At 47.4% G+C, this 22001-nt stretch overlaps 3 protein-coding genes across 3 annotated transcripts in view; 1 reads left to right on the forward strand and 2 right to left on the reverse strand.

Moving 5' to 3' along the window:
• Positions 1 to 64: 64 nt before the first annotated feature.
• cenpn (centromere protein N) lies at positions 65 to 3532 on the reverse strand. The gene is made up of 10 exons (XM_084436547.1): positions 3459 to 3532; positions 3217 to 3262; positions 3011 to 3070; positions 2042 to 2115; positions 1667 to 1840; positions 1275 to 1376; positions 1061 to 1115; positions 843 to 952; positions 545 to 668; positions 65 to 198 (listed from the first exon to the last, which is right to left on the reverse strand). The coding sequence occupies exons 2-10, from the start codon at positions 3245 to 3247 to the stop codon at positions 77 to 79; spliced, it is 852 nt and encodes a 283-aa protein (XP_084292673.1). The 5' UTR covers positions 3248 to 3262; positions 3459 to 3532; the 3' UTR covers positions 65 to 76.
• Positions 3533 to 4101: 569 nt separating this feature from the next.
• cmc2 (C-x(9)-C motif containing 2) lies at positions 4102 to 6663 on the forward strand. The gene is made up of 4 exons (XM_084436804.1): positions 4102 to 4409; positions 5445 to 5556; positions 6320 to 6391; positions 6536 to 6663. The coding sequence occupies exons 2-4, from the start codon at positions 5476 to 5478 to the stop codon at positions 6617 to 6619; spliced, it is 237 nt and encodes a 78-aa protein (XP_084292930.1). The 5' UTR covers positions 4102 to 4409; positions 5445 to 5475; the 3' UTR covers positions 6620 to 6663.
• Positions 6664 to 8485: 1822 nt separating this feature from the next.
• LOC311308138 (chromodomain Y-like protein 2) overlaps positions 8486 to 22001 on the reverse strand; it is a 30686-nt gene continuing 17170 nt past the window's right edge. Inside the window, exons 3-7 of the mRNA XM_084437073.1 lie at positions 19798 to 20015; positions 12648 to 12820; positions 12186 to 12396; positions 11817 to 11960; positions 8486 to 11698 (exon numbers count right to left, since the gene is read on the reverse strand). Coding sequence (XP_084293199.1) covers positions 11540 to 11698; positions 11817 to 11960; positions 12186 to 12396; positions 12648 to 12820; positions 19798 to 20015 — 905 coding nt within the window. The 3' untranslated portion in view covers positions 8486 to 11539. The remainder of the gene's footprint in view (positions 11699 to 11816; positions 11961 to 12185; positions 12397 to 12647; positions 12821 to 19797; positions 20016 to 22001) is intronic.

Raw genomic sequence — 22001 nt, forward strand, 5'->3', positions numbered from 1 at the left:
ACACTGACAAATACAATAATATAAACAAAGAACAAAATACAATTTTAAAAAGAAAAATTCATGGACATACACCATATCAATTCTTCGGATGGGGAGTTTTTGAGGAAGGGCCAACGCCTTTGTCAGTGATGACAAAGTAGTTCCTTCCTTTCTGGGTGATGGACGAGAGCAAGGGGGTAACAGGGGTGGAGGCCATACCTGTTAAAACACACGCAAAAGACTAAGGAAGGCCCACATGAACAGACATTGTGCAGGTTAAAGCAGCACGTGCCCATCTGCAGGACACATCTCAAGGAAGGTTGTTGTTAGTGTCTCTTGCCACCTTGTGGTCACATATGGAACTGAATAAAGAACCAGAATTGGTATACACCCAGCTTCATCATACCCCCTGCTGTGCACCACCAAAAAACAAAAACAAATAAAAAAAACAAAAACAAACATCAGATGATAGGTGTAGAGCTCAGTGTCTCTCTAGCAGGTCTGACAGGAGGATGCGATGTCCTCCGTTTGAGGAAATTAGAGGTCTATAGTACGGTGTTGTTACCTGATGATACGCAGTGTCTGAGTGACTCCAGGAGGTTGGTGCTGGCAAACTTGACCACACATCTGAAGGGCTCCTCCCTGTCGGTCATGGCATGGTTGGTGTTGTCTCTGTATCTGGTCTCCAGCTGAGAGGGGAGCACACCAGAACAGACCGTTTAGACACCATGAATGGCATCTATTATTATACTGGTCTTGCGGACAGCGGGGCCAGCAAATCAGAGAGCAGGGAGTTAGTTCTTGGAAGAAATGGGGGACATATATGATTAATATCAGACACAATAGTGGATGTATATTGTTACCTTGTAGGTAGCAGTTTGCAGTTCAGGCAATGTTCCTTTACCAAAGGCTTCACAGGCCATCTGGAGTCTGTTCTCTGCCTTCGCTGCCTGCTCCTTCATTATATTGGGGTCTGAAAACAGGACAAGGTCACAGGGTGGATCCTCAAGAGCATGTAAACCACACTACTCCAACCACTAAGACACTGAAGAAGATACAGTATCCAACGATCAGAACATACTTGTGGGCGGAGGATTGTTTTCCTGGAAAGGGTGCGGGTGCTTAGTGGGAAACGCCTACGAATGAAAGAGAAAAAATAGTATGATTTTAGTTCTACAAAGCATGCACACTATGCACTAAGGTCACGCCATGGAAGCATCATCATGTGTGATACCAAGTGACCCCCTCCATCCCCCCAACCCCAGGTAGGTACCTAGGCAGACCTGCATACCTACCTGCTGGTACTGCTTCATCAGCAGGCCGCTGATACCCATCAGCTTGCGTCCACTGAGGTTAGCATCCTTCACCGAGGAGTAGCCTGCGGCTAGGGACAAGGCCTGGCACAAGACAGGCATTTAGCAGACTTATTCACAGCCACACAAAAAGTTCATTTACATTTGGTAGGCAAACATCTCTTTATCACGAACATGGCAGAGTTATAATTTTGGAAAAAACAGCAGCACCATCTGCATAAAATATTGTTTTACAGACTAAACAGTATTTAAGAGAAGGGGGGCTGAAAAAGATGCTGAGTACAATACACATTCTACAACGAGAAGAAAAATTTGATTATTTTTCAGATACTGTATAATAGTTGAGTTTAGAATGAGATTTTCCAGGTCCTCACCTGGTTGAGAAGAGGTTTGTGTTTCTCAGTCAAGCTGCACACAAAGTAGTATGGCGTCTGAAGATGGTGGACGATGTATGTTGGCTTCAGGTGGTCCGGCCGAGTGAAGTTATCACCCCAGGCAACACGTACCCAGATGGCCTCGTCTGTGTTTTTCTTGATCTTGATAGACACCTGGGAAGGGATGATGACCGACACAAAGTTGGAGCCAAGGTGGACACACAAACCTTGATAGCCTTCGTCATCAAGTCACTCTCATTCAGAACAATTAGCCAGGACTCCCATCTGGGCCCGAAGAGAATGCACGCTTTTCTTGATGACCTTCATATATGGCCTTGGAACATCTGGGTATTTTGATGATGAGCAAATCCTTACATGACTGATGAGCTGTGTGAGATGGACTTTGAACTGGGTCCTGAACTGGGTCAGTTCCATGGAATGTGCTTCATCTGAGGAGATAGGAGAAAGTGACCAGGGAAAGTTGATTTGAAAGAAAAGTTCACCTTTCCATTTTGAGATGTTGTTTAAAGGAGTAGTAAAGGGAAAATGCATGTTTAGCCCTGTTTTAAGGTTACTTATGATAATATACAATGGTTCAGATCAAAACGTTGACAAAACTAGCACTTTTGAGAAAGTCTGTTAATTGCTCTACCACCGTTTTGGTCATACAATGGATGTGTGTCAGCACCTTGAAAAATATTTCAAAAACATGTTAAACTCTCGATTTCAAAGACAAGAAGCTCACCGAGGGTGTAATTGGTGTCCGTTGGTGTTCTGACATCGAATTCTCCGCAAAGTATGAATCCTATAGGGTTTTATTGATCCTTTTATGAAATCCATTGACATTGTATTGACGCGACCGTTGTAGATGTGTAGATCAATCCGCAGAGGGGATTCAGGAAGCGGAACTACTTACGGTAGCTATTGTTATTGTTAATGTTGCTAGGCTACCTAGTTTGCGGAAGTTTACACACGTATGTGCTGCGACTAAATAGTTCTATGCTAAATATTTAAAAAAGCCTTTCCAGATGAACTAGAATCTTACTTTATGGCGAATTATATGTCAGAACGCCAACTAACACCTCGGTGAGTTTCTTGTCTTTGAAATCAAGTGTTTAACATGTTTTTTTTAATGATTTTTCACAGGTGCCCACATCCATTGTATGACTAAAACGGTGGTATAGCAATTATCAGACTTTCTCAAAAGTGCTAGTTTTGTCAACGTTTTGATCTGAACCATTGTATATGATCATAAGTAACCTTAAAACAGGGCTAAACATGCATTTTCCCTTTACTACTCCTTTAAAGGAAGAAATGGCATATACTAAATGTACAGAATCGTACCCCCTGCATCAAGTAGATGGAAGGCATACCACATCCCCTTGTTAGGATTGTCAATGACATCTGAAAATAAATGAGAATTGTTATTGTTAGGGACCTAACAATGCACCTCAGACACAAGTCAGACAATGGTGTAAAGTAGTCTAAAAAGCTAGTCTACTTCATACACTGAGTAGCCTGCTGACTACAACATATTCTTGACGACTTACAGATCATCTCGAGTTCCGTAAAGTGTTTCATTGTCAAGCCATTCTCCTAGAACAGAGAAACGCATTAGCCTAGTCAGAACAGGATGGATCCTTCAATGTCATTGTAATGTAAAACTAACACTAAGCTAGTTAAAGCTACCACACTGCACAGATAGGAATGCGTCTACATTGGTCTGGCTGTGGAACAGCCAGCGATACGTTTATATACAAAGAAGTTAGGTAGACTACGTCGCTGACGTTACCTCAAAAAGACAGAGAAGATGTTCCGTGATCACAGCTTTTGATAGTTTGAAGTCCAGGGACAAGAGCTGCTCCCTCGACAAGTAATCCCACTCGCTCAGCATTGCCTGTAGCTTTGTGGACGGGATTCGTCTAATCAGCTGTTTCAAATACGTCGTAGACGCATCCATTTTTACACTTCTTTCTTCTTCTCGGGAAATACAAAACGGAATCCAAACAACCCGCCCTAGATGTATGATTAGAAATTGACCAATCAAATGCATTCACAAAAACGTAATTTCCTTTGCACTAAAGGACTGGCCCGGGTCAATGGCGCCGTCTGCCGGAGAGGAGTAAAAATCTCCCGACTTTCGGTCAAGTATTAATTTACACTACAGAAGGAGAGTCTGTCAAATAAGATACAGCTACGATGCACTGTGCCTGTTAATTAATTAGAACTTGCTACATTTTCTGGTGCTTTGTTCTTGTTTGTTTTGGTGGGACGTATGTGTACACTCGGCAGGACCCGCCTTTTTGTGATGAACAATACATTTGATTGGAGGTTCACTCAACAATGGCAGACGCTTATTGGTTATTATCATGGATGTATTATATAAGGTTATTATCCTTCTCAATCAAATTACTTCCACAGTCAACTCTATGGCGGATGTTGTGTAAGTGCGTAGTGCACGTTGTAGTCTATTTATTTTAACTTTGCGTATAGCTAGGCCTATCTCGCTACAGCGAAGGGTTTCTTATGAATGTTGCCTTAACTGACCCCTGCAATACCTTCCGATGTGTCCATTTTACGCGTAACTTGAGCTTCTCGGGCCAGCTCAGCACGTTGGATACCGGTGGCAGATCTGTCCTTGGCTCTGCAGAGACGTCTGTGTTTTTGTGGTTGTATTTGACCGTTCATTGTCAGCTACTCTACAGTATCGAGAATTATCTCAAACGAAACAGTCATCAAACTGGTGAGTGATTAAGAAGACCAACTAACAGCCCCAATGTACACGGAAGATAAGAGCAAATTCTTGTAACGTTATTCAACCTGAACCACTACAGTTATTACATGCTGTAAAGGTCTTCTCACTGCTAGCCACATTGACAGTGATTTGCCAGAGTATTCAGGATGAGTGCCATGGGTGCTCTTGACAAAAACCTCTTCCATGAGTTTGTTGCCTGCCCAACCCAGCACACATAGTTCCTCACATTACTGCTGGATCAAAGTAAGACCTAGATATTTGTTGTAACATCTATAGTTACCTCCCAACGAATCTCTCTCTCCATCTCTCTCTCTCTCTCTCTCTCTCTCTCTCTCTCAATTCAGTGAGGCTTTATTTACCATGACCATACACAATATAGTATTGCCAAAGCACACAGCACAATTTAGTGCAATTGTAAAATACAGTTAAGTAATAAAATATATAATATTAAAAATAAATAATAATACAAACAAAACATAGAACAGGAATCTTATGTTTACATAACTGATGGACGTTAGAACAATAGCAATATAACAGCAATGGGGGGGGGGGGGTCACATTCTCAAGATACAAACTATTTGTGTTGTTGTTTTTCTCTCTCATTGCAGGTAAGTCTCTGGAAACCAGGTCTTCGTCGTGGTCATGGCTCAGGAGGGAGAGAGTTGGGGAGGCTCTAGTATCCTTAATATAAACACTTTGCTGAAACTTCACCAGAGCCCCCTAGCAAGTGGGCCCTGTGACATTCTATAGCCTGACGGTTTCTGTTAATCAGAATGTCATTAGGCCCGCATGCCCAAATGAGCAGTAGAAGTGTGACGTTAACTTGTATTTATTTATGTATTGGTGTTCATTCATAATCATAGTAATACTGTACTTCTAACATTGATTTTCAGCTCAGAAAGTTATATTTTCAGTGTTTTATTTGATAATTTGATCTGATATGTAATTCTATTGGTACTATTACTGGATAAAACCCTTCTCAGTTACAAACAGGGTTGGTCATGTTTGTTTTTGTCTTTCCAGTATTGTTGGACTCGTAGGCACTTAACTCAGAATGCACCCTGACCTGTCGCCTCACCTGCACACAGAGGAGTGCAATGAGTTGATAACCCTTCTGAGACAGTGCCACAAGGAGGTGAGGTATTCTGCTACCGAGCACCGACTTACCCCTCGACTCCACTGCAGCTGCCAGCTGTCAGCGTCGACATTCTACCGTCAAAAATCAAGAAAGGAACCTCGGCAATTGTCGTAACATCGGACGCTGGCGTTGAACGCGACACAACGGCTGCAGTGGAACCGCTGTCATTTTTAATTACAATGGATTAATTTCCTTAGCGTCTGATAGTTGATGGTTGACGCCGACGCTAAGGGACCCAGTGGATTCAAGTCACTGCAGCAGAGTACTTCTGCTTACGTTTCCCATAGATCCACCATAGATATACCTAGCCTCGCGAGACCATCCTGATCTCACGAGCTCACATTCTGTTTCTCTCGCAAATCAGTCTGGACACACTCCGTTTGGATCCGTTTGTGCCAAATCAGAAAACGATCTCACCAATTGGTGTTCTATGAGGAAATACAAACAGCTACACTGGGTGGGCCGGGTTTAGGTGTGACGACAGCGTGGAGCGTTTGAAGCGCGTGATAGATGGATGGTTCATGAGCCAATCACCTGCCAAGTATTTTTGAAAGTCCTTACCCTTTTCTAAACCGTTTCCAATGGCGAGTTCCCACGTGGTTATGCTTCTTCTCAGATGGTTATGCAAATCTGGCGTCAGGTTACTTTAAACCAGCAAAAATACATTTGTTTCGGCAACAACTCCTTTAACGTAATGATATAAATACATCATGACACGCTGTCTGTTATAAGCTTGTTTTTATCGTACATTTTCCTGCAGCACAACGTCATGAGGTTTATGGGGACGTGTAACGCTACTGATCGGGCCATGAGGGAGTGCCTAAGGAACGAGGTGAGGACCTTCATCGGTGCTTTGGCTCTGGATGCGTTTTAATACACACGGGAGGTTGGGTGAATATGATCGTCATATGATTGTTGTGAGAGTGTTTGTGTACAGTATAAACAAATGACTTCTGTCCCACTGTCCGTTCAACAGGCAGTGGCCAGAAGGGAACGCAGCAGACAGCACGCCAAGGAGATGAGGCAGAGGCTGAAAGATGGGCCTAAGCTTGATTTCTGAGGGAGGGGGTTGTCTCTGTAATTCACCTTGGGATTGTGCACGGGGGGGGGGGGGGTTACAGGAGCACCTGAGGCCTGGGGACCCCCTGGGGCTGACCAGGAGAAGCCTGCTGTACCGTGCATACGATCTGGACACAGGACTCTTAAGTATGTGTCACTGTATCAGTCTTCGTATTGAATAAAGTGGGTGAGATGAACAGCGCTTTGCTAGGATGTCATACCCAGCAGTGGAAGCTCTTTTGAGCACTGGATCCTGCTACTATCATGATGGATGTGTTGCCTCTTTGAAAATATTGTTTTAAATTGTGCATTGATTCATTTACGAAGGATTCCTTTTGAATGAAGTGTGACATAAGAATAAAACTTTATTCTGATTTTTAAATCTTGATGTTTTCCCACTAGTCAATAGTCACCACCTCACATCACATACTGTTGCTGTGAAAGTTCCAGTTCTAGGCCCTCAGTCTCGAGTGCCTCATTTTGAGACCAGAGACCATTCTGCCTCAGCTGTGCCCTGTATTTATTATCAGAGCAGCCAAAATCCTTTCAGAGTAGCCCGTAATTACTCACCTGAGGGCTATTCTGGGTTGTGGTCGATTGTAGTTGGTCTGGCACATCGGTCAAATGGGCACTCTGGCGTTCCTCCCACCCACCGAGGAAGGAAGCAGCTGGACTTGCAGCAGCTGCACAGGATCTCCGCTGATACGGGCGAGGCGCCGTTCCTCATCCGGGGATCCTTCCGCGCTAACGATTACCCCCTGCTCACTTTCGATTAGCTACCCCACGCGCCAGGCCCGTCCTGAACGAATACGCTGTGAATCCGTGAGCGCCGCCCGTGCTTGAATTACCGAGTGTTGTGTTACCTACTGATGAGACACTTTGTTGTTGTTTTGCTCTTGCACTAGATAATGCTCTTAGTCACTTGTTTAGAAAGGAGATGCACTTGTGAGTTCTGGCGAGTAGTAAAGCTTCTGCTACTGTAAATGTACAGTAATGTGCACAGCCACAGATGGGCATCTCCGAAACATGAACAAATGCCATCTGGAGAGAATGTGGAACTCCTTTGGAGTAGGGAGAAGTGATTATTCAGTAGCAACAAGTGGGATAATTCAAACAGCAAACACTGGGCCCCAGTAAGTCTTTGTGTAATTTCCTCCTCATCTTGGTAGAATGACTCGTTATTTTTTACTCTGTACTTCCAGACCTAGGTATAATATCACTGGAAATCCTTTCATGGGTTTTAGGTTGAACGCCTGTCTAGACAGACATAAGAAAAAGCTTGAGGTATTTGAAATGATTGATATACCCCTAAATAGCATTGTTTTTAACTGTTTAAGCTGAGGCCAAAGACAATTCAGCCTTGGCTGAACAGTAAAGTTGTTTTCTATAGGCAGAGGTGTTCATGAACATTCACCACTCTTTGTGCACAAGTCTTTGTTTGCTGTTGACCCTCCATTCTCAACCAGGGTTGTTTATGGGACATAATGAAAGGCCTCAGAAAGGAGAGGCTGACCGCCTGCAGTGGGAACACACACAGAATCTGCTGGAGGAAAACTGGACGGATTGGATCCAAATGTACCGAATGCTTTGTTCTGAAGTATGACTTTTCCTGGAGAGGTTCTAATGCAAAATTCCATCATTGATTTTTCAAACTTTATTTGAAGTGCTTTCCCCATCTCTTCCGAGTATTGCAGTGCTTCTTGCTCCGATGTGACCAATGATAAAATGTGAGCCCAATGGTTGACTGATGGTAAACAGGACATAAACTGTACAAAATCACTAAAAACTGACAAGCTAAAAGGCACAGCATGTTGAAATTAATTATTTATTCAAAGCAGCTCACTCCCTCACAATCACAAAGTATGGATACAGCATCTTACAGACACAAGATATACAACTTCTAAGGCACCCCGAGGTGTGATTTTACACAAAGAATTAGTTGTAAAACTGAACATGCAATACAGTGTGTGTGAATGCTTGAATGAGATGCATACATCAAATGGAGAAAGTCATGAGGGGAGTAAAAACCAAACCAAAACGACCTCAACACTGCCTTAGGAGGCATATCATAATATCCAATGATGCATTCTCAAAAAAAAAAAAGATTAAATATAATAATTTACTTCAAATTATATAATTCAGATTTAATACTCAAACACAATGTTACTGTGTTTAAGATATGACTCCTATTAGAGGGACAGACTCTTAAACATCTGATATATATATTAATATATATTTGAATTTTGCTGTGATACTTATATAAACTAATAGTCTATCTTAATGTGTAATAAATAAGGGGAAAGTAGGCTAAACAAAAATAATTAGAGAAATATAATGAATGATAATTTTAGCAAAAAATCTACAGAATAACTGGATAATTTGAGAAGTAGAACTAGTTATAAACAAAACTTGAATAAAAAAGGGAAAAAATGGCCACAAATAAATATACAGATAATTGAATTCATAAGTGCCTTTTTTCAAGGACTAAAGCAATATTGAGTAGCCTACAAAGTCTGCAAATCTTTGGATTGATTTGTGTCACAGAAAAACAATCCATCTTGAGGAAACAAAACACAAACTGAAATGGTTTTCACAGATCATTAAATAAAAGTTATACGCTGTGTATGTTGAAACGCACAATGCTTCCAATCCTGGAGAGGACTGAAGTTGATCATTCAAACCATGTAAGCTACAATATGCAAAACCAGACAGTATTTGATTTGGTTTTTGATATTACATACAAAAGACATGTCTCTATAATATCCCATGTAATTTTAGATTTAAATATTTCAGCGGGCTCTTGAGATAAATATGAACAGTATCTGAGGGAAAAGGTGTGTCCAAGTGAAACATTATGGCACTTCAGCCTCAAGGGGTGCTTGAGCGCTAATTTCAAATAAATATAAAAATAAATTGTGCAACATTTCTAACATTGCTTACAATGGAAATACAAAACATACCCTGAAATATAAAGTACTTTGACAGGCAACACATTTATCTACAATATCATACATGCATATAATTATATTAACAATATAACAGCCTACATGGTTTACATGTGTACAACTGCAAAAAAACAAATATTTCCTGAATTATACAAAACAATTCACAGACCCACATTTCGTTATCAGGTAAACCAAAATAGATATCCATACATAAACTATACGTATGTAGATATTTATCATGTCCTGAAGCCATCGTCACATGCAGGTAAGGACAACGTCTGCTTCAGCTGCATAACTACTGCATGTCCACAACACAGACGAAAGACAACACAAAGTGCAGTCACCCCATCGATTACTTTGGAACTAAACATACCATTTCTCGTTTGTGTGCTTTACAAAAATACACAATGTCAACCGATTGCACTGAATGCCGGGTAATATCAAAATAATCATCGGATCCCTTCAGACATTGTAACACACTTTGAACAGTAAACCCCCAAAACGTCTCAGTTTACTAGCCAGGTATAAAATCCTGGACATCGCCGTGACTCAAGACTGTGTTAACCCACTTCTCTAAATCCTAGGCAACGGTCTGGGGGCGTGGCGGAGTCGTTCACCATGCGAGCACGCCTCAGTGAGGTACTATGTTATTCTCAGGGGTAATGATACATTTCAGTATTATTTTATTTTTTTGGTGACAAATACCTCCCTCAAAGCCAAGTGGTTGGGTAGACGGCTCTGTTTATACTGGTGTATAAAGTGAGAAATTAAATATCACTGAGAAGCACATTCATACAATCCTGTGTTTCAGTTCCACTCTATATAACCTCGGAGGGGTGTCGGTGTCAACGTGCCTTCTCCCCCAGCATCCTCCTCTATGCATCTCTTCTTCCTTTGGTTCATTCTCTAACGCTGGTGAAGGTGCTCAGCACGTTTCAATCAAGAGTAACCTTTTCTTTACATCAAGGGTGGTGGAGTGGAGACGGAAGAAATTAACTACTGTGTCAGACTTTACATGGATTCCTTTTCCATTCTTGCAATGGGTGAACAGGGTTAATTACTCGATCCCACTTAGAGGAGAAAACAGACGGGACGATGAGGGGTCGCCTCACGTCTCATGTTCTCCCAAAACATGAGCCTCAGCCTTCCCATCTAAAGTGATGTCCCTGTCTCTATCACTGAGCTTGAACCTCCACTCACCATAGGGCTACACATCCTAACACATTGCAGATTCCAGCAACTTGCATCTTTGGCCAGGGTTCCAGCCTAATCTAACTCTGTCTACAGGGAGACGGTGGAATGGGTGTTTGTCAGGTCAAAGAAACTCGGTTCCTGCATATATTTGGTTTTCTCTACACCCACCCGGTTCCCCGGGCAACTCTTCTCAACCCACCTCACAATGGTAAGGAACTAAAACGAGACGGACAAATGTGTCTTCGTAAAATGTACATATACACATGGTACAGGATGTTTTCAAGCGGTGCCTCTGCTTCTATATGTGACATACGTGACTGTCCATGCGTGTCTGCTCATAGCATGAGATTTAGACCAATCCGGAGAAGCCAATATTGCACACCAGCGGACAGCACTAGATTGCTCATGAACCTGTGCCGCTTACTTCACCACCTGGGTATGATTTTTTCCCCACACACATTTAAAAAATAAATTATTTAACATTCTCAATCAATGATCTCTTAAGCCTCCATAGATACACACGTGCACGCACACACACAATCTCTACCTCTTCCTGAAGAGCCTCCTTCGGCACCATCACTTCCTGTCTCGAGTCCGAACCCTCGGCACGCCCACGGCCACGACTCCAGCAGACGGATGCTCTCCAGGGGGTGAGGGTGAGGGACTTCTACTCCGAGGACCGCGGCAGAGCTGAGACATTTTGACTTGACCGTGGTATCATCCCGCCCCGGCGGCGACCGGTGCTGGTTATGCCGGCGCGCGTCGGAGGGGTGGGAGGAGGGTCAGTTCTCGTACGCCTTGTTCTGTAGGTAGCTGAAGAGTGCCTCCAGTCCTTTGGTGGAACACCACAGCTGTTTGAGCATCTGGCACTCCTTCTCGTTCACCTCCTCCAGCACAGACTTCAGGATGCTGCGCACCAAGCACTTGGACTCTTCCAGGACCTGGAACGCACGGGGGAAACGCGCATGCAACCGTCAGGAGGAATCATGGGAAAAGCAAACACCAGAAACCTGATTGGTTTGTTTCTGCCCGTGCGCGCCCCTCTGGGGCCGAGCCTACCACTGCACTGCAGGTAGCCATCTCCTTCACGCGCAGCATCACTTCCTGGTTGAACGTGGTTGGCCAAAAGACCTGTGACACCAGGCCCCGGCTGCAGGCTTCCTGGGCTGTGAGCTTCCTCCCGCAAAACAACATCTCGTTGGCCTGTCAGGAGCGAGGGGGCGTGGCCGGGGGAGAGGAGGAACAAACACACAAGTCTGACTGCTAAACAATTTAAAACGTCAAAGAAATGTGTGCTGCACATTTTCCGGCGGACAGATAATGTTAATAACATGAATAATATTAACATGAATAATATTGATAAAACAAAAATGCACAGTGTGAAATCAGCAGCTGTTTGGTTTGTAGGAGAAAATGGGCGATGCTCACCAGAGCGACTCCCAGGATCTGGGGGAAGGTGTAGGAGGAGCAGCCCGAGGGGGTGAGGCGGAGCGCGGCGCACGGCGTTTGGAACCAGGCCCGCTCGCTGGCCCACACCACATCGCACAGCGGCAGGATGGAGGCCCCCAGGCCCAGCGCCGGACCGTTGACCGCCACCACGATGGGCTTCTTGAAGTGGATGAACGCCAGCACAAAGTCCCTGGGTGAGAGGCCGAGCGTTCATTTAAGAACTTTAGGGAACGCCTGTTCAAGGGTGTGAGTTTGTATGTACTATGTGTGTGTGTGTGTGTGTGTGTGGGAGGGTGACTAGCCAGGATAAATATGTATCTATGTTCGCATGCGCGTGTGTGCATGTCTGCATGCGTCTATGCACGTGTGTGCGTGTCTGTGTATCTATTTGCGTGCGCGTGTCTGTGTGCCCGCGTGTGTCCTGCCGGTGTCCCGTCTCACCGGACGGCGTCGGCGATGCGGCTGCTCTCTTTCCTGCGGTCGGTGGAGAGGCGTCCAATCAGGTAGGAAGGGTCCAGGCCGCTGCAGAAGATGCTCCCCACCGCACTGAGCAGGAGCAGCTTGCTGTCATCAGCTGCTGCGTTCCCAAGAGCCCGGCACACCTCCTTCATTATCTACAGAGAGAGAGGGAGGGAGGGAGGGAGGGGGAGGGGGAGAGAGAGAGAGAGAGGGGGAATGAGAGGGAGGGGGAGGGAGAGAGAAAGAGAGAGAGAGGGAGGGAGAAGGAGAGAGAAAGAGAGAGAGAGAGAGGGAGAGAGAAAGAGAGAGAGAGAGGGAGAGAGAGGGAGGGATGGGGGTAGGGAGAGCGGGAAAGGGAGAGAGGGGGGTGGAGCCAGAAAGACAGCGAGATGAAGAGAAAAAGAGAGAAAACGATTAAAGGAGGGAGAGAGAGATGGGGAGGGTGAGAGAGAGAGAGAGAGACGGGGAAAGACAGACGAGTGTCCGTGGGGGGGAAAGAGAACGCGAGGGACAGGGAGAGAGAGAGAGCGTTCGGTCACACGCGGCGCTCAGCGATCACACAGCACACGCCGTCAGCAGAGGAGCAGAGCATTTTTCATGAAGGTTCCGCCCGCGTGCAAAATCCTCATTATCACCTACGGCATCAGGGAGGAGATGACATCATCTTCTAATTACGCACACTGATTATAGCATGGTCACACATCAGCGCACACAGCTACAGTACAAGTCGGCCTGCATCCTTGTAACGTCGAGGTGCAGATGATAAAACACTGTTATTATCTATCGATCTATCATAGCACAGTATGCTACAGTACATAACACACCTCTGCCTGTTGACACACGGGGGAAGTGAGGAATCCGTGTGTCCGATGACAGTGTCACATTTCAGTGACATCATGGCCCCAAGGCATGCTCACCATGACACAGACAGACACAGACAGACAGACAGACAGGCAGACAGACAGACAGACAGAGGGCCAGACGGACAGACAGCAGACTGAGTCACCATTCCTTCACATTATCTAAAGAAGGAGGTGGTGATTATGGGGAGATATAGGGAGGTGTGACAGAATAATTTGCACTTCTGTTTCAAGAGGCAGGTGTGTAAAAGAGAGATGAATCAATCAAACGTTCATGTCGATCCGAGAGCTCGGTCTTGTCTCTGTCATACCTCGCAAACGAACATCCCGCACACTCTCTAACTTTCAATTAAGGTTTAGGTTTCGGTACTACGCCTTCATCAGATAAACAGTGGGCTAGAACCGGAACATTACAACATTAAACCTTAATTGCAAGTTAGACTTGCGTGTGATATTATTCAGCGAGGTATGACAGAGACAAGACTGAGCTCTCAGATCAACATACGCAGCTTAGCGCTGTCTACAGCGTGTGGACCCCCCCCACGGTGACACATACCCCCACGCCCACGCCCCCGCTGGAACCCTCTACAGGGTCTAGTGCTCCATATAATCGGATTACCTCCGGTCTCACTCCCAGCCAACCACTAAATCCCTGATTGGGTGTGGTGCGGTGTCGCTGTGCCCGTGCACGTGTGTGTCCATGTCAGGCGGGGTTAACGACGCCCAGGGCCAGACGGTCAGGGCGCGCCCGAGCAGGGGCAGTGACGTACCCGACAGGCCGGGGGAAGCGCAGAGGACGCGACACCCGGCCGGCTGTCAGACCCGTCACTCAGAAGCCCCGGTGTGTGTCTGAGCCACGGGGGCCATTTTGTTGAGAAGCAGCAGCGGGGGTGGAACTCAAAACAAATTGGACTGAGATTGTGTTAAAGCTAACACACACACACACACACACACACACACACACACACACACACACACACACACACACACACACACACACACACACAGCACTACCCCTCAAATACACATGCACTGCATAACAAATCTCAGCAGATATTCTTGGTGCTCAAATTCTAGAGGAAATATACAGTTGTACGGTTATGTGACATTAAAGACAAAATGATCCTAGTCTATCTGTAGTGTGTGGACCAGGTGACTGCTGTAAGGTCTGTGTGTGTGTGTGTGTGTGTGTGTGTGTGCGCGTGTGTGTGCGTGTGTGTGCGTGCGCGCAAGGCTGGTGTAGTGTGTGTTGTTATATTCTCTGCCCCTCGAACCGTTTCTCCGCTCCATCCAGTCAGGGCCGGGCAGCGGGACTGAGGTCAGAGGCTCTGCTCCTCTCACGGTCGGCCACCAGGGGGCCAGAGGGACTGCAGAAGGACGCTGGAGGCAGGTAATGCCCCTGGTAACGCCCCTGGTAACGCCCCTGCCACCCCGGTGATGTAACTCCTCCATCCCTCTGAGGGAATTCCCAATGAGAGAGGCTAAAGGCTAAAGAGAGATATGGGGATTCGGGAGAGAGCTGATAATCACACACCGGCTGGGATTTCACCAAGAACCAATCATTTTTCATGAACCTTTATTTAACCAGGTTTAGAACCATTGAGATTGAAAATCTATTTTTCAAATGCGAGACACAAACCGTGGCGAAAATGGAGACTGGAGCAAAAGATTGTTGTAGCCTAATGGCATGAAGAAGAGAGTGAGAAAAGATATTTGGGAGTTGGGGTTAGTTAGGGGAAGAGCAGCTCCTGTCTCCTTTTCTTGGAGATGTTGAGACACCCTTCCCCTCAGTGTCAGCTCCATGTGGTGAGTGGAAGCTCTGCCCTGGAGTATGTAGGGGTGGGACCTATGCCCACCCTCCCATTGCTCTCTGTAAAGCGTATTGTGTTGCCTCTGTGTATGAAATGCGCTGTACAAATAAAGTTTGATTTGATTTGATTTGATCCCCCGGCTGATGTGAGGAACATCTAGAGAGAACAGCAGCTCCTCCCACTGAAGGTGCCCATATCCGTTTCACACCCCTTTGTCTGTCAGAACCGCAGTCGGCGAGGTCAGAGGTCAAAGGCTCCATGTGGAACACGCGGCCTGTGCCTGGTGCTCTTTAACAATAGAGTGGTGAAGAGGTGAGACGAGGAGAGGACTGATTATACCGCCCTCCAGGGCTGTGCAATAAAATCAATACAGCAAAACAACAATATTTTTTCTGCGGTACTGTATACATTTTCCATGGTACAGTATAGATACATACAATGGGAAAATATAAAGAACAAGACGGAATAGATATAGAAAATGAAGGATAGAATTCCGTCATAGGTACATCATTCATGTTTTAAATGGATTTAAAATACCCTTCCATTCCCTCCGCCCTCGGGATCACCTCCAGGAAGCAGAGGATGTTGTATTTTCAGCTGCATATTACAAGTATCGTAATGCATGGCAATATTTATATTGCATAATATTTATATAGCAATGCATTGTGATACATCTTATCATGAGGTCTTTGCCAATACTGAGCCCTAGCGCGCGCACACACACACACACGCACACACACACACACACACACAGCACACACAACTAAACCAGTTCAATATGTATTACCTCACCCACTCACATACTGTACATACATTCTCACACACACACACACACACACACACACACACACACACACACACACACACACACACACACACACACACACACACACACACACACACACATCACAAAGGGCCCCACTGGTCACCTTGATTCAATATGAATACCATCTAGAAGTGCTGCGGTCAGTCAAGGCTCTTGGCCTCTGTGTCCAAGGGAACTTGAATGGGACCAGCAAGTCAATCAAATGCTCTCCACTGCCAACCGTAAGATGAACGTCTCACGTAGCCTCAAACGTTTTGGCGTAGGCGGAGCAGATCCTTGTGACTAATTTCAAAACATACATCTGGTCCACCGTTGCAGTGCAGTGTACCAGAGTGGCACTCCTCCCTCTACCTCTATCAAACTGCCAATCCAATCAGCCGGAGAAAATCCCCCAAAGAGCCTGCTGCATTATTCTTAGCCAAGAGTGCAATCATTACCAGCACTCCCTCACCAGCCTCTGCTTCTGCTGGCTCTCAGAGAGAAGGTAAGAGCTGTGCCGGAGTTATTCTCAGCATTTCCAAAAATCCACCTGAGAGAACTCCCCCCTCCCCCCCTCCATCCAGTAACTTACCAGACAGCCCCATGAGCTCCAGTCTACGAAAACAAAAGCTGATCCCCATAGAAACGCCACCATCCCTTACCTGTGCAGACATCTTCATAAAAAGACATCTGAATTCCCTCAGTAATACTGGAACCCTTTTTAACATAATAGTCTTGTGTTTAATGTACTGCTTTTTTAATACTATAAAGGAGGTGTAATTCATTAGTGTTTAACACGCCTCAATGCGATGTGTTCCTCCACTTCAACAGCTTCATGCGTCGGGTCAGGGGAACGGTGTGGAGGAAAGGGAGAGAGGGAGGGAGGGAGACGTTGGGGGGGGAGAGCGCGGCGTACCACTCACGACGGAGGCGAGAGAGGACTAACTGTACTTAGCCGTGTGCCGCCGGAGTGGGGGGGGGGTTACAGCGGGAGTAGTGGTTAACGGAGAGGGGGGGGGGGGGTTACAGCGGGAGTAGTGGTTAATGGAGAGGGGGGGGGGGGCTACAGCGGGAGTAGCAGTTAACGGGGGAGGGTTACAGCGGGAGTAGTGGTTAACGGAGAGGGGGGGGGGGGGGGTGGCTACAGCGGGAGTAGCGGTTAACGGGGGGGGGGGGGTTACAGCGGGAGTAGTGGTTAATGGGGGGGGGGGGGTTACAGCGGGAGTAGTGGTTAATGGGGGGGGGGGGGTTACAGCGGGAGAGTAGTGGTTAACGGAGGGGGGGGGGGCTACAGCGGGAGTAGCGGTTAACGGAGGGGGGGGGGCTACAGCGGGAGTAGTGTGGTTAACGTAGGGGGGGGGGGGGGGCTACAGCGGGAGTAGCGGTTAACGGAGGGGGGGGGGGGGGGCTACCAGCGGGAGTAGCGGTTAACGGAGAGACAAAGGGACAGAGGGAAGCAGAGACAGATGTGGAGGGAGAGATATGGAGAAGAACAGCGGGAGGCAATTAGAGAGAGTTTGAAAGAGAGAGAGAGAGAGAGAGAGAGAGAGAGAGAGAGAGAGAAGGGATTAAAAGATAGAGCCAAAAGATGCAGAGAGAAAGAGCGAGGAGAAAGAGAGAGAGAGAGAGAGAGAGAGCGTGTCGAGAAGCAGAAAGAAACAGAGAAGGGGAGAGAAAGAGGGGGGGATTTTTCCTGGGTTTAGACACACCTCCCCAGCGCTACAGAAGCGTCTCTCACAGGCCGGAGAGGGAGGAGCCTCCGTCCGATAAGCCCTGCCCCCCTAACCCTCCCCTCCGCCTCTAATAGGCTTGACACCACACGCCGCTAACGCCGCCCGCTCCGGGGGAACTGGGACCCGTGTGGAGGCGGAGCCTAGTCGCCCCTGGGCGGAGGCCGGAGATGCCGTTACACCACGCCTCCTCTTCGTGATTCGCTGAGTTCAACGCTGTGGTGAGTCCACGGCAACTGTGGTGTGACTGTTCACCCAGAGAGTCACATCTAATTAAGAGCACTGAGGCAGGAAAGGGGACCGGATCCTATACACACATAATTGACGGCTGCAACCTTATCGCAAAAAGGCAAAACTCTCGATCTACCGGTCTATCTTCGTCCCCACCCTCACCTATGGTCATGAAGGATGGGTCATGACCGAAAGAACGAGATCCCGGATACAAGCGGCCAAAATGTGTTTCCTCCGGAGGGTGGCTGGGGTCTCCCTGAGAGATCGGGTGAGAAGTTCAGTCATCCGGGAGAGACTCGGAGTAGAGCCGCTGTTCTTTGCGTCGAAAGGAGCCAGTTGAGGTGGTTCGGGCATCTAGTGAGGATACCTCCTGGGCGCCTCCCTAGGGAGGTGTTCCAGGCGTGTCCAGCTGGGAGGAGGCCGCGGGGTAGACCCAGGGCCAGGTGGCGGGATTACATCTCTGCACTGGCCTGTGAGCGGCTAAAGATCCCCCAGGCAGAGCTGGTTGATGCTGCCAGGTAAAGGGATGTCTGGGGCCCCCTGCTGGAACTGCTGCCTCCGCGACCTGACCCCGGATAAGCGGATGAAGATGGATGGATGGAACCTTATCGCATACTCCACCACACCAGAGTGTGTGTACGTATGGCACAGGTCACCTGGCAAAGGTGAGATTCCTGAGGAGTTTCCTCAGTCACTCATTTGGCCATATTCAACACTAACAGCACAGTTAAGGCCTTTTATTCAGGGGGTGAAAATGTTATTTGTTATCTGAACATGAGGCTCTAGGAAGCCCCCAGGAGGGCTGCAGGGGTTGTGATTGGTCGATTAAGACCACGCCTCTCAGCGGCAGACTCATGGCTGTGATCTGGGTAGCGTCGAGTGTTTTTCGAGTGGCCCCTCTCGAGCGCCTGCATCGATGTTCTCTCAATGATCTCCCTCACCGGTGCCTGGTTCCATGTAACGGATAGGCCTTTAAACGGCGCAAACAAAGTCTCAGATGAAGAACGTTCTGCTGAGAACCGCGTCTCAGATGAAGAATGTTCTGCTGAGAACCGCTTTGATGCGGATCCCGTCGTACACGACGACAACCGCTTCGATTCTCTGTGAGAGAGAAGTTCAAAAGAATAAATAAATAAGCACGATGCGACTGAGTTTTATGTCAGGACAATAAAAAAAAGTATTTCGGCAGCCGGTGTAACACGACCTGAAGAGTGTTTATTTCCCTGTCACGATCGGACGATTGGGACAGCGTTTTATATATCGGATCATGTGATTGGTTCTGACTCAAATCCGGTGCAATGTGGACCGCTGCACAGCCATGTGGGATCTGGAGCTTCTCACTAGTCCAGCAGCACATACAGGACATACTGTGTCTTATGTGTGTGTCTGTGTGAGTGAGGGTCTATGACTGTGTGTGTGTGAGAGAGAGAGAGAGAGAGAGAGAGAGAGGGTCTTTGTTTGCGTCATTGGGTGCATATGAGCGTCTATGACTGTGTGTGTGTGTGTGTGTGTGTGTGTGTGTGTGTGTGTGAGAGTGAGAGAGAGAGAGAGAGAGAGAGAGAGAGAGAGAGAGTGGGTCTTTGTGTGTGTCATTGGGTGTGTATGAGGGTCTATGACTGTGTGTGTGTGTGTTCATGAGTGAGTGTGCATCTGTGGGTGTGTATGAGGGTCCATGACCGTGTGTGTGTCTCGTACCTCGGGCGTCAGTGCGTTGTTGTCGGACGTCTGGCTGGACAGCAGGACGTGCGTGAAGCCCTCCTCCTTCCTGACCACGATGTCGCGGAAGCGGCAGTTGGTCTCGTTCTGACGCACGTTGTACCTCAGACGCTTGTCGAACACGTAGCCTCTGTCCTCGCCGAGCTTCCTCTTGGCGGTGCTGTGACAGTTCATCCCTCCGTTGGCGAGAGTGGAGCCTGTGGTGGTGGTGGGGGGGGGGGGGCGGGGGGCGGGAGGGGGGAAGATGAATGCGGTCAACGCCAGGAGGCAAACCTTGTACACAAACGAGATCGCACGTCTCATCTTTAGTTTGCTTGACTGGTTCGGCTCGCTGTGAAACCGCACCGTAGAAGACCTATGACTATGACTAAGACTATGAAATGCGGTACACAAATAAAGCTTTGATTGATTGATTGATTGACCTGTGCTCTGGGTCAGACCCTGTGTTGTACAATAGGCACCGGACTCGAGCGGCGCTACTGATACACATCGGTCTTTGCGCCTTGTCTTCCCGTAACGTCCCGTGGTTCGAGACGCACTCTTATCACCCTGCGAGGAGAGAGAACGTTCATGCTTGTGTCATTCAGAGACATCAGCCTCTGTGTGCTCAGGCTGTATCAGACTCATATTAGATTAAACCACCCACTGATTGCGTTAGTATCTCAAACATGACATGACCAGGATTGCAAATGAGCAGAGGGAGAGAGAGAGAGAGAGAGAGAGAGAGAAAGAAAGAGAGCGAGATGGACTGTGTGTGTGTGTGTGTGTGAGAGAGAGAGAGAGAGAGAGAGAGAGAAATATATAGACTGTGTGAGAGAGAGAGCGAGAGAAAGACTGTGTGAGAGAGAGAGAGAGAGAGTAAGAGATAGACTGTGAGAGAGAGAGCGAAAGAAAGACTGTGTGTGTGTGTGAGAGAGAGAGAGAGAGAGAGAGAGAGAGAGAGAGATAGTCTGTGTGTGAGAGAGAGAGAGAGAGAGAGAGACTGTGTGTGTGTGTGTGTGTGTGTGTGTGTGTGAGAGAGAGAGAGAGAGAGAGAGAGAGAGAAAGATAGAGAGAGATGGAGAGTGAGATAGACTGTGAGAAAGAGAGAGAGAGAGAGTTGCCTGACACAGAGGTCCTTGTAGGACAGACTGGACGTGACCACATTCAGACGCCAGCATCGCGGAGGACAACGGACAAGGTGACTCATCCGTTTACTGGACAACGGGACTCAAACACGGGGCTAAACAAACCGCAAACAAAGAATGATCGAAATGAAACGTCACTACGAAGACGATCCGTTCAGCTGAGCATCTGCGTCCGGGGGGCATCTTAGTCAAAACACAGATGGCAGCGAATCTACAGCAACGGCATCTGTGTGACTAACAGCCACCATCTCTACCTGCTTCTGTCATCGGCAGGCGGTCCACGCCTTTAGGGACTTTATCCTCGCCGCACCAAAACATCATTCAGCCCCCCATCCATCATCTTTATGGACACAGGTAAATGTTTCAATAAGGGCGAAGTGACACTAACATAATCTGGACCTTGAGGGTTTTTGTTGGCTCCGCAGTGAGACACAACATACGTGAGTGAGGGGCTACAGCGCACGCACGCACGCGCACACACACACACACACACGCACACACACACACACGCACACGCACATCTTCAGTGGTTGCCGGTGGAAAATGTTCCATGCATTTATCCCATCCAAACCATCCTCCTCCAGTGGCAGCCAGGAGCAGTGGGCAGCCATCGTTCATGGTGCCCGGGGACCAAGTCCAAGTGCTCGGTCCAAGTCTTGTTCAGGGACCGGACCGAAGAGCAACTGTTCTTCCGCGGGTTTTTCGTATCGGGTTCTTTTGGGTAGAAACAGGGGGAGAACGTGCAAACTCCGCACAGAGGACCTTGCGATGGAATCAGTGTTCGGGTGTGACCCTGGATGACCAGCTGTCGTTCTCCGCACATATCACATCCGTCATACGCTCTTGCAGATTCCTGCTCTGCAGCATCAGGAGGATTCGCCCTTTCCTCACTGACGAAACGGCACAGGTGCTCATCCAGGCCCTGGTCATCTCCTGCCTGGACTACTGCAACTCCCTCCTCGCTGGGGCCCCGATGTCAGCCATTAAACCCCTGGAACTTGTCCAGAAAGCTGCTGCTCGCCTGGTGATCAACCAACCCAAGTTCTCCCACACAAC

The sequence above is a fragment of the Borostomias antarcticus genome, assembly GCF_949987555.1.
Source record: "Borostomias antarcticus genome assembly, chromosome: 4".
Taxonomy (NCBI): domain Eukaryota; kingdom Metazoa; phylum Chordata; class Actinopteri; order Stomiiformes; family Stomiidae; genus Borostomias; species Borostomias antarcticus.

Excerpts from the sequence above, each read along its gene's own strand:
- cenpn (XM_084436547.1), bottom strand. The coding sequence starts at position 3,247 with ATGAAACACTTTACGGAACTCGAGATGATCT. Across the intron at positions 1,116-1,274 it reads TGATGAAGCAGTACCAGCAG|GCGTTTCCCACTAAGCACCC; the intron begins GTAGGTATGCAG and ends TTTCATTCGTAG. Across the intron at positions 199-544 it reads CAGACACTGCGTATCATCAG|GTATGGCCTCCACCCCTGTT; the intron begins GTAACAACACCG and ends GTGTTTTAACAG.
- cmc2 (XM_084436804.1), top strand. The coding sequence starts at position 5,476 with ATGCACCCTGACCTGTCGCCTCACCTGCACACAGAGGAGTGCAATGAG. Across the intron at positions 5,557-6,319 it reads TGAGACAGTGCCACAAGGAG|CACAACGTCATGAGGTTTAT; the intron begins GTGAGGTATTCT and ends ATTTTCCTGCAG. Across the intron at positions 6,392-6,535 it reads GGGAGTGCCTAAGGAACGAG|GCAGTGGCCAGAAGGGAACG; the intron begins GTGAGGACCTTC and ends TCCGTTCAACAG.